Here is a 12,936-nt window from a genome sequence, read left to right as displayed (position 1 = left end):
TATAATGAAGGTGGTTTTCTGTTTATAACTCCAGTCTGTTCTCCAGAATAACCGTGATGGTTTCTGGAAATACCATACTTTTCGGAAGCAAGTTACGTCATTACAGTACATATACGTGAAAAAAATTACCGAGTACAATTCTCACGTATCCATTAAAATGAGTAACATTTTGTCGTACCAACTGGAAAAATCAACGAATCCCTTGTTTGACAAAACTGGTGCGATTGATTTCCCTTTGTAGTTGGAAACGTTTGAATTTACAAACTATATCTTCTCTTTTAATCAAACAGATTTGGCCAAATCATTCAAAATTCGCAATTTAGAAGAACATATAGAGTTCTTAAAAGTATGTTTTCAAATGTACGTTTTAAATGTATAAAAGTGGGGATTCGCTGAACGAAAGTTGTAAATCACTCATCATGCGTTTTTAATATCAAATGCTAGCTGACGTCTGCAAACCGAAACGACCACCTTTATTATATTTTCAAAAAGGAACAAAAATATTTCATACAGTATTTGCGAATGCTTCACTTCTTTTACCTTTCCCCCGTGCAAATAATTAAGGGTTTGGAAGAAACAGGTCCCGCAGCGCTACCGAGAAAAACTTAACTATCGTCGCGGTGATTGAGAAGCTTAACGTTTTTCTCTGAAATCTTATTGTCAAGGTATTTCGTCATTCAACTTATTCCGCAGGATACAAGCAGGGAAGGTGATATCTATCAGCCCATGTCATCTATATTTGTGTCCGGGCCGGTGAAGTTTCACAAAGAATATCTATAAATACTGTTGGATTTTGTCTCTTGTTCTAATCTGAACCGTTATTTTCTTCCTACCAAACACTATAAATCTTGTCTACTATAAGAATATCGCACTCCGTCCAGTCATAAAACATTTAGGGAGAAAAATTACTTTAAAAATTCAACCAAGTTGTAATTCCTAGGTAGATTCTATTAAGGTAAATGGTACTGTCGTAATTATGAACAAAACTTTATGTGTGTCTGTATGTTTGGAATCAGAGAATGTTCATGTGTGAACACAAAAGGATCAAACTCTTCCATATTGTCTTAAACTGAATTAATGAATAATACATGGATTTTCTTTTGCGATTGCAGAATGCTCACCAAATTTAAAACAAGTTACTAGTGGTCAGAGAAATATTCTGGACTTGCTCAATCGAATAGGAGCCGTCGCAAATCTTCGAAACGTTAGATATTTCGCTACTCTTGTCAAGCCGATGCAGTAAGCACGTTTGTTTTATTTTTCACTGGAGTAGTCGTTTTGCCACTCCAATACAATAGGAATTTTAATTGATAAATTGACCCGTCTACTCACGTTTATATTGTCTCACATCGCAACAAGTATTAGACCAGCCACTGTAACAGCTACAAGATGTCTCAAGGGGAACGCCGTGGCTGTGGCAACCAGGATTATTACACGACTGAGATTCACTAAGTGTAAAAGGACATGCGCCACCACACGAGGCGTGCACGATTATTGACCGAATTCTTGTCTGCGTACCACTTTTCCCACAAGGTGCCGAACAGTCGGACCAAGGTGACCAATCACCTAGTTGACAGTTTGTCGGAGGACAAGGCGGAGGACTATGTCGGCGACGACGACGTCTACTGTCCCAGAAAGCCGTGGCTATTATGGCATGAAAAAGAAATGGTAAACGTAACTTGACAAGCAACCTGACTTTCGATTGTGTCTGTGATAAGAGGTAACTTTAGACATGGAAAATGTTTGAAATTCATACTTTCTAAAATTCTGTCATATTCAATTGATTGAATATTTTTCTTGCTTTTCGGCACTATTATTTCATCATTTTATGGTCACGTCCAGTGTGGGCTTTTTTGTTATTTTTTTGCTGTCCCCTATGATTTTACTGAACGGCGCTGAAGTATTTTTGGCTGTCCCCTATGATTTTAGTTAAACGGCTCTTGCACGAGGAACAAGTGAGCGCACAGGCTTGCAAAACAACTTACGAATGACTCTTTGGCTGGTATGTTGACTAATGCTTAAAACGCTGTGATAAGGGTTTTCCAGCAAAAGCGATTTTTGGTTCAATGCAACTACGGCTAATAAGATAATAAATATTTTAGGGGTGCCCGTTAAACCTTTTAGTGTTTGAGTATTTACTTTGTAACTGAGAAAATCCATAGAGAAACTCTAACTAATTCTAACTATTATTTTGCTTAATTATTCCGATCCACGCTACTGTTAATCATTCAATATAACGAGTCATGATCATCTGAGTTCAAGGTATACCTTACTCATTCGAATAAATGATACATCGTAAATTGTTTATTATTTTGCTTCGAGTTTCAAAAATTCTACCTGTGCCTCGAAATGAAATACGATAATCGAACAGGTAAGTGTTTGAGCATCGGCTTGTCGAGACGAAAGCTTGCGACCCCTGAACGAAAACTACCGATACCCAAAGAATTTAGTGCGAGAGTAAATTGTAATTATTGATAGTGATGGAATGAGCGAATCGTACTTGATCGAAGCGTCAAAAAGTCCGGCTGTTTAATGTTCATCATATGGTAGCGAAATAGCATCGAAATGGTCGAATCGTACTTGATCGAGACGTTCAAAAATCCGACTTTTAATTTTCATTTAGGTAGCAAAATCTCTTTGCTTGTCTAGAGTTTGATACTATGGCAACAATGATTTTTGATCATACGTGATCTAGATTTTCCAAACCCGGACTATTTAAGTATCGGTTGTCTTATATCAGCGGAATGTGAGTGCTTGTTTTGAGTTTGACCGTAACGAAATGATCGAGTCGTATTGATCGAGATTTTTAAACCAGACACAGAGTCGTCCTTCTGTCGGCAAGGAAAGTACACAGTTTGTACTCGGTTTGTGAAGGAACCGTGACAGGACACACGAACAATGAATAATGAACAAACACAACGTACGTGTCGCGCATATCGTCATTATCATTACAATGGTTCTAGTGAGAATGTGGGTGTACCCCCTGGCGGTCTTATTAACGAACTAACGACTATTTACGAATCGATTTAATAATCCTGGGGTCTCATAATCGAACGAGTACGGTATGCAACATGAATTTAAAAGTTATGTAAATAGGGTAATGGTCGTTGACGTGGTGACGTGCAGTGCAGACATGACGATATACTAGTATATACAAGTGTGCGGCGGTTACTGTACCATCACGGTCCCTAAAAGACATGTGTTGGTTTTCACGTTGTTCAGAAGCTTTGTGTCTGGAAACCGCATTATTGTTCTTACAAAGACTTTCTTCCACAGCTTCAATTTGTAGTAACCCTACATTTCCTTCTTGTCCTTAATACTAGTAGTCCACCATAGATACATAAGCTGACCCAGGTCAGGTCAAACGTTTCTTGATTTTACACTCGCTCGTTTGAGACTGCCTTTAGGTTTTACGTTTTGTTACCCTGGGTCTAGTGGACTGGAGATTTAGTTCACATAATGTATACGAACAACTGCTAATAAACTGCGAGCATTCTATGGTGTCAGAGTATAGAAAAGGCCGTCGGCATAATATACGCAATGACAGAATTCAGCTGCCGTTGATTTTTGTCCAATCAGTCCCTAGGATCAATAAAGCAACAATGTAATGCTGGGCATTTAATTTTGGATTTTGCTCTTGGAAGAAGATGATTATTGGAGACTTGAATAAAGGTTTTAGTTTAGAGAGGGAGATCTTTGCATATTCGCATATTTATGACCCTTTTAACTGCACAGAGTCCGTTTATTCAACTGGATAGGTAATTTATCTTTGCATCGACGCTGACAAGTTTTACATAGGAAAGAGCTGTCAGTTTTGAATCGAGTTTCAATTTCGATGTCACTGCAGACAACAACGTTGCACGAACAGGAGGAATGTATTATGGCTGAAACAAAGCTGATCATCAGCTTTGTTTTAACCATTACATATGTTTTCTTCTCGAAGCTAGATTCAAATATTAATGCAGGTGTTCATTGTTGAAGAACAATGTAACAGCGAAGATATTAAGTCAAGCACAAATATAAAAATAAATCTCATGCGATCCATACGCGGATGCCTGACTATTCTTTGGCAACAATTATGTTTACCACAGACAAATATACACAGACTGGAAACACGGCATGCCTTTTGTTCCATGGTCGTCTCGGTAGACTATTGGCTTTTCATATTAAAATGAGCTTCAAAGGTGTTAAACTTTTTGGAGGCTTTGTTTGTGGTTGATAATTACACGAGATTATGCGAAAATACGACGAGATGGCATCGTACTGCCAGTCGCGTAGCAACCATAGTTACTTTGTAAGCTCTCAGGCCAGAAACACTGCTTCACGCCAATCAAAACATAACACGCCAGCAGTTTCATAAACATGTCCTTCCTTGACGCACGTGAAAAAGACGGTATGACTGACCGTTAACCATTGAGTAAAACCAGACAGTATCGATAAAAGATTTTCAAATTTGGTTCAAACACACTCATTATATATTCATAAAAATATGAGAGGAATTTTTAAAATGGTAAAACTCACTTTCCTGAAGCTCAAAACACTCCCGTTTTCGTCAGCACGTCAATTCCGCTCAGCACCACACGACAATGACAACACAAACTTTGCCGAACATATTTTCGCTTAACAATTGGCGAAAGTCCGAAAATTACCGAATGATGCATGGTATGCACTCTTCGGAAAAGAGAGGCGAGAGCAACCTGAGGCGAGGCGAACATGGATGGGTTACGTTACCGCTTCACGCCTTAAACAATACCCGTTGCGAGTCTGTCTGTGTGTTTACATCTTAAGAAGAGGGTAACCACGGATACACTGTAAACAATGTCGTTGACAAGGAAATACACTCCTATTGATTTCAAACGAATAGACTACATTCGGGAAAGGATGGGACTCCCCTAAACTATACGCAACCATGTTTTACTTTATGCATAGTACTTTTCTCGTTTTGATTAGTGACGTAATATAGCTTTACGTAACAGTGTAATTTTTACGATTGTTTCAGATCTTCGTGCCTGTTGGTGCTTTGAATTTTTGTGGGAAACATTTGCATAATTGCATATTAACGAACTTTTCAGAGCACAATATTAATTGTCTTATCCCATTGGACAAATCTTGCGATCTCTGAGAAGGCAAAGAGACATTTGCATCGTGTTTTATTATGTCAGTTTTATGAATAATGCGTATTTTCTCCCTCTGTCTGTGGTATGTTGAAATACAAAATAAACACATTACCTGTACTGAGAGATATTACTTTTGACAAATAATTCTAGTCTGGACCGAAATTGAGTTTAAGCTTCAAGATCGGATACTGAACAGTTACAGATACGTGGTGGACACTCATTTCAGTAAGGATATCAGTTTATATGAGAAATCGATCAAATCGTACTGCTTGAGGACGATAAAGTACTTATTACTAGGAGAAACCATCACGTATTTGACCATGATTACAAAGTGTTAGGATTATCGCACTGTTGTTTATTGATGTAGACACATTTCCATGCATATAATGGTAGAGCTATGCACCCTATCATTATTCGCCAAACGTTTTGTATAAAGGTGGGACAAATCCTCACAAAGTCTACCCTTCTGAAGTGCACTATATCTATTGAAAAGGTGATAGCTATATACATGTGAAAACGTTACAGCGTATTTATTAAACACACCATCAATAGCATTTAGAGTCCTTGCGCAGTGGTCGAGTGAAGTTTACTTGGCGTATTTGCTTATTTACTAAAATCATAGAGAAAGATAGATAGAGTGGCAACGGGTATGTTTAAGGCATGAAGCGGTTACGTAACCCATCCATGTTCGCCTCGCCTCAGGTTGCTCTCGCCTCTCTTTTCCGAAGAGTGCCGACCATGAATCCTTCGGTAGTTTTCGGATTTTCGCCAATTGTTAAGCGAAAGTATGTTCGGCAAAGTTTGTGTTGTTGTTGTCGTGTGGTGCTGAGCAGAATTGACGTGCTGGCGAAAACGGGAGTGTTTTGAGCTTCAGGAGAACGAGTTTTACCGTTTTAAAAATTCCTCTCATATTTTTATGAATATATAATGAGTGTGTTTGAACCAAATTTGAAAGTCTTTTATCGATACTGTCTGGTTTTACTCAATGGTTTACGGTCAGTCGTACCCTCTTTTACACGTGCGTCAAGGAAGGACATGTTTATGAAACTGCTGCCGTATTATGTTTTGATTGGCGTGAAGCAGTGTTTCTGGCCTGAGAGCTCACAAAGTAACTATGGTTGCTACGCGACTGGCAGTACGATGCCATCTCGTCGTATTTTCGCATAATCTCGCACTGCATGAAAACGCAATAATACAGATAAATTCACACTAATGAGTTACCTGTATTATAGGATAATACACGTGAATTCACATGAATCCACATGAATACAGGCTTGCTGAATACAAGCTTTGGACTGTATTCACCTGTATATGCACTCTACAGCTAAAATACAGGCAATAATTCATGCAAATACAGTAAGTATTATTGAGTTTTCATGCAGTGTCGTGTAATCATCAACCACAAACAAAGCCTCCAAAAAGTTTAACACCTTTGGATCTCATTTTAATATGAAAAGCCAATAGTCAACCGAGACGACCATGGAAAAAAAAGGCATGCAAGTGTTGCTACTCTGTCTATGTTACTCTGTGCTAAAATGTAGTCAGTCGAGACAAACTGGGTCAAGTCGGTGAATTTAAAAAACCCATTTGCAATGGTTTATTTTGTCTTTCTTCCATTTTATAATAATCTATTTAAACTTGAGCAACTCAAGTCAGGTATTCCTAGCGATCCAACCCGTTACTTTTGAGTCTGCGCAGCTGCAGGATTCTGATTTCGGGTAAAACTCACCTGTATCGCGTTCATCCCACTCACGCGTTTCATATGAAAACAGAACACTGGAACACAAATAATCGCGTTCATCCTACTCCCGCGTTGACAAATCCCAGATTTAAACAAAATCTAGTGTATATTATCATCGTTGGAAACAAAATTACAAAGCGACGAAAATCACGTTTTTTAAATCATGTTTTGTTTGACAGTTACGAAATGAAGACTCGTACAAATCTGTTCAGCCATCCTGTCAGGCTGCAGCTGCCTAACTTTTCTTCGTGAAGACGTTTGTTTACGGTATGACAATAGAGTAAGAAAAGATACAGTGTAATCATTGCAGTCCACGAAGAAGTAAATGTACGCACTTATCGATTTCAAATAAGCACACTGCAATCGGGAAGAGATGGGACTACCCTTCAATCGACGTCATCATATATTCTACTCTTATTCGCTGATTTCAACTCGAACATTCACTTACCAAATACAACTCCAAAGAGAGTCGGGCAAGAGTTATAGGTCTGGTACATTTTGCGTGTTGATAAGTAGCGTAATACAACGTTACCATTTGATTATTTCCTACGGTAAAATGTTTACATTATAGGGGATATATTTGCATATTAATGAGCTCTTCATTAATGAAGATTTGCGAATTCGCTCGGCACGGACGCTGATAGGAGCAAAGTGCACAATGGCCGTGCCTGTCTAACAGAGTTTGTTTTCAAAAATACATAGAGTTTTGTCACTGTCTGTTGAACTTGCAGTGAAATACAAAATGACAAACTGTTTACAATATGCAATTTTTTCTGCAGTACAAATGATTTTAGTCTTGGGCAAATTCAGCTGTTAAATATAAAATAAAACATTGCGCTACAGGAAGAAAGTACGAAAATGAGACTGCATCTAACCTTACAGCTAGTGGACCTCAAATTACTTCACTTCATGAAGTATTCAAACGTTAGTGGTGAACGAGCTTGGTATTTATGTTATTAGTATGCCATTTTACTTAACATGTTTTGGAACCTAAGAAATTGCCGTCATTTCATGTAGTACCAACACTTGTCTCTACGTTAGAAGCCCATGGGCATGGCATATTGCTATATCCACTACAAGAAAGGGCGATGAACACGAAAATAATCCTACAATCAATGATATCATACAGCCTGAGGTCCAATTGCGGTGATATGTTACAGGTCTACGGAGAAAACTTAAGCCACAGGTGTCGATGCTGTTGATTGTTGTACACGCACTGTACGAACTATAAAGAGGTCTGCATCACACATGTCAATATATTTGTATAGTTCCAAAGTCATAAAACTGCAAAGCGAGTGAAGTCGCCCCCTCCCTTTGTACACGATTTCATCAATTTTGAATTACTGAGCTATACAGAGTGCAAGACAATGCAGGATCCATCCTTGCAATTGTTCAATGGGTTCCTCGATACAGTCCACGAGTGAACGCGAAGCAAAGCATGCAAAAAACATTGCGCTTAGCTTTTCAGCTCCTCAGAATGGTCGTCATTACTGAACGGGCGTTCCTTATAGTTTTTAATGCATGCAATAATGGTAAAGAGAGATCATAATATTTAGATCCTTGTATCATGAATCCACCTATTTGATTTGAAAGACATGCCAATAAATAGTTGCTCAAACCGGCGAAGTTTATAATTATGCGTAATTCTGTTTTACGAAATACAACTATCTGCGGGAAAACGGGATAGATTTGGACTATGGAACTGGAGTAAGGCGGAGAAGTTTCACGCGCCTCACAATTAAAAGACGGAAACTTTATACCATTCACTTTCAATGTCAAGACTAAAAACCAAGAGTCACAGTCACCATTTTATTACTAGGGAGACAAATTAACCAGCATTACTGATATTTGGAATTCAAAATGACCGTCGTCCCTCTTTAACTATGCAGGGAAAAGAAAATTTTCGATTTTCACAAAAATAAGAAGGTGAAAAGTCGATTTACTCCAAGTGCTCAAAAGCAAACACGAGTGGCAGATCACAATGGTATTATAAAAAATTGAGAGTGTGCCTATCTGTCCGCCAGGCGCATTCTACAGTAATGAAACTCAAGTTAGAGCATAGCATCTTCTGAAACATAGACACATTATCAAAACTTGACTCATCCTTGAGAACAGTGTCGGCTCAGCGGGTGGGCACACCGTAAACAAATCGTTGATAAGGAAGTGCGAACGTAGGTCTGAAGTAGACTTTTAGAGTCGTGTACGGAAAGAAGTGGACTTCCCCGTAACAGCATATCACTACCTTGTTATACTCTTTAGAACATTATGCCTATATAACTCCAACTTTCTACAAAAATTCAATTGTAAAGATTTAAAACTCTTTCTTAGGGCTTAATCAAATATCTTTTCTTATTCTTTATCAGCATGTCACAACAATCCATCACTGTTCATTGCAAATGAGATTGTTTCAGATATTCACACTACAGGACAATTACGTGTTAGTCAACGTAAGGGCGACAGAAATTCCGAATACATTTAAATATTTAGTGAAACAGTTTTCCTTTCGTAAAAAAAATCGAACACTTTTTACAATGGAAAAAACATTTTAAAGTTCTGCCAAAAGCGATAACTCTTTCCTAACGAGCACCGTAGACTGTCGTCAATTTTTTGACAATCCCTGTGTAAATGCAATCGAAACGAAATTACATTTACAATTTTAGAGTATCGACTGTTTATACACAACGCCGTGTCGATGATAGCTTTCTTGTGCCAGTAATTTGTAGAACGTATGGGAATCATTTTTTTAACTTTTCAAACAGTCACAAATAGTGAATAATAAGATAGTTTCAAAAACGCTGGCGAAATAAAGTCACTTATATAGCACCAGCTTGAAGCCAAACACTTAATGCATGCTTACTTTTTCATTTCATTTGAAAAAGGGGGTTATGTAAAGTGTTTATAAGGAAGTGCTTGATAAGTTGGTATTCCGATGATAGCAGTCTAATTCATTATTATAAAAAAGAAAATAATCAATGCCGACGAATTAGCGTCACCGAACCATTTTAATGAGAGTAGTAAGCATTTCGAAAGCGAGACGTAATTTTTGTAAAATTTTCCTCAAGGAATATTTCAACCATACTCTTTCAAAATAAAAAATAAAATCGGGGTCAATTTGCAAATTTGGTTACTCGAGAAACAAAGTACTCAAGATTTACCGATATTTGAAATTCAAAATAGGCGTCATCTTTGTGGTAACTCAATAGAGAAAAATAAACTTTTCGATTTATTTCAAAATATAAAACAGTATTTTTTCTCACACGAGACGAAGATTTAAAATGATCTCCTACAAGTAGTAGATCAGAAAAGAATTGTAAAAGTTTCAGATTCCATATCTCTGTCCCTACAATAACCAAGTGAAGTCTTAAACTTACCAACTGCAAGAACTGCAATTAACACGAGGACTGTCTTACAGTTCATTCTTGATGCTTGCGAAGTTGAAAATCAAATGTAGAATTGTGCAAGATGTGTCTGCAAACTTCAATTTTATAGCGATGTTTAAAGCCACTCCTACTGATTGTTTTTGTTTTCTACTGTCAGAAGCAGTTGACAAATAAGTCTCATTTGAACCCGGAACAAGCTGGATATCACGTACTAAATACCTGCGCGTCAAGCTTGCAGGTACGTTTCTTCTAAAGGTGAAGACAATATTGAGACACATAATGACATACTGTGAGTTCACTCTTACTCTTCAAATCGGTACTACACTCTAATTTTCATATCAAAAAGTAGTATTTCTTAATGACTTAATATTTATATGTCTATATAGTTTGTTTCTATTTAACGGCTAATCATTTGGTTTTCAATTTGTGTGATACTTCCCTGTCTCATGCCTTTCTGGCACTGCACCGTCCTCGATGATATAATTCAGATAAATTGCTATTTTCAGAGAGAAGCATTTGTATAAATCCATGTATTTTGGCCAAAAATGCCGTACATTAGGCTACAAAAATGATTTGATTGAAGAATACATGTGAAACATACATCGTGAAATTAAACGCAAAAATGTTTTAGGGGACCTCTCATACTAAAGAAAAAACTTGACTCCCTAAGATTGTTTTGATTGTTCAAATCTTTCATCGTTGGTCTTGTATTCTTTGGTATTACCATGAAAACGATTTAAGCCATACTACCGCGTTAGACCTTCAAAATTCCAAAACACAATACAAGAACCAGTATCACAGGCCCCTGAAAATAATGTCTCTTTAATAGATTTTGTTCTGCCTCTCCAAGATGCATATAAACGGATATTCACGGTATCCAAAGCTCCCCTCAGAGAAGTAAAAATAATTTTCGCCATAAGTGAATTCGTGTTCTTAAATCTAATAAAGTGTAAATATGTGAAGGTGTATCGTTCCCAAATTTTCGCACAGGAGAAAATTGTAGTTTCCGCATCTTTAAGGCCATAAAATTAAACGACCAATCTTCACTGTAAACATCGCTTCACTGGTTACCGGTACCGACCACAGGTGTTACATTTTATCCCGTTGGCATGTCAACCATACTTTGACTGTCTGCCAAGCGTAAACAAAGGGACTGACCATATCTTCCCGAGGGTAATAGACCAACCGACATCTGATTCAATTTATCACTTTCCCGGCCCTGAAGTATACCACAGCATAGACCCTGGAGCGAGAATCTCCTTTACGAAAATATAACCTCACTCACTCACCAATAAAACTACATGCCAGTTGGTGAGGAGCTCATATAAAGATAACCGGCACAAGATGTATCCCATGAAATACTGAAACTAATCTTTCCAAAACAAATAATAATCGCATACAATCGAAACAAAAACAAAAAAGACACATTAGTAACGGCAAGAATAAACAAACAAACGAACAGCAACCACATGCCAAGATTCCCCGACACAAACGCTGTAGGTTCGAAATCATTTCCATATGAAAAGATACCTGACTTGAGGTGCAAACTGACAGTCTATCGGTGATTGCTCTAAAAATATCACTGTTTGCTCTTGAGTTAATTGCGGGTTCCATGCGTATTTGTAAATGGAGGAGAAGTTTCAGTCTTCGAAGTTTCAGTCTCCAACTTCATGCATGAAATGGTAAAGCGACCCCTGACAAGACAATGCGACGAATCTGACTAAAATTCATCGCCCAAAAGTTGGGAAACAAATGGCTTTTTAAAAAGGTAGACTCATTTAAGATTTAGATGGAATCCATAGTTTTGGTTAAGAAACTGGTATATTATTTTATATATATATATATATATATATATATATATATATATATATATATATATTATATATATATATATATATATATATATATATATATATATATATATAATATATATATATATATATATATATATTTAAATCCTCCATCAACACCACGGTACGAAGAAATAAGTTACCAACAGCTGGTGTCAGTGCTCAACCCTCGGTGCGTTCGTCCGTCCGTCCGCGACCTGACATTTCACAGCTCCGTACACACAAAACAAGATACTGAGCATAACAACTCGAAAACCTCCTATAAAAAATTCTCTTCTAAAATTAAAAAAAAACTGAAAACCACAGTTGTTACTAGCCTTCATTGGGAGTAGTAATTGACAAATTGTAACATTTGACAAGTTCTTCTACAGTCTAGCCTGGCATATGCATGCCCGAAGTGGCGTGCCGGTCTTATATTAGCTCCATTGCCCGGGTGACCCATAATAGCCTCGTTCTATTGAATATTTTTAATGTACACTTATGTTCAATATTTCGGATTCCATATGGCTTAAATCTGCTATGTCTCCTTATAAACGTATTTTGTACTAACTATGGTAAAATAATCTAATATTGCATATACTTTCGTAAATATTGAAGAAATGGTATCGCATTGATTGAACAAGCTTGAGTTATGTTCACCGTGCATGACGAATGCCTGGTCCGTCGGGTCGGTCACGTACATCCAGTGGTACATGGTTGGTGCATGCAGCTATATCAAAGCATACACTCTGATTCAGCTGCAGCGGTAATTCCCACCGAAGGAATGGAACATGGATCACCTGAAGAAATATTCATCAATACAGTGTGAGTGCGACCGCGTGTAGCTTGGTGTTATCGCTTCACTGGTT

The 12,936-nt window shown here is 37.6% G+C and overlaps 1 protein-coding gene across 1 annotated transcript in view; it reads right to left on the bottom strand.

Moving 5' to 3' along the window:
- Positions 1-10,313, bottom strand: part of LOC139121675 (von Willebrand factor D and EGF domain-containing protein-like) — a 56,665-nt gene extending 46,352 nt beyond the window's left edge. Inside the window, exon 1 of the mRNA XM_070686759.1 lies at positions 10,230-10,313. Coding sequence (XP_070542860.1) covers positions 10,230-10,275 — 46 coding nt within the window. The 5' untranslated portion in view covers positions 10,276-10,313. The remainder of the gene's footprint in view (positions 1-10,229) is intronic.
- Positions 10,314-12,936: the final 2,623 nt, after the last annotated feature.

This window comes from Ptychodera flava, chromosome 2 (assembly GCF_041260155.1).
Source record: "Ptychodera flava strain L36383 chromosome 2, AS_Pfla_20210202, whole genome shotgun sequence".
NCBI classification, from domain to species: Eukaryota; Metazoa; Hemichordata; class Enteropneusta; family Ptychoderidae; genus Ptychodera; species Ptychodera flava.
The sequence above is the reverse complement of the archived record's forward strand: the minus strand, read 5'-3'. Positions and strand labels throughout refer to the sequence as shown.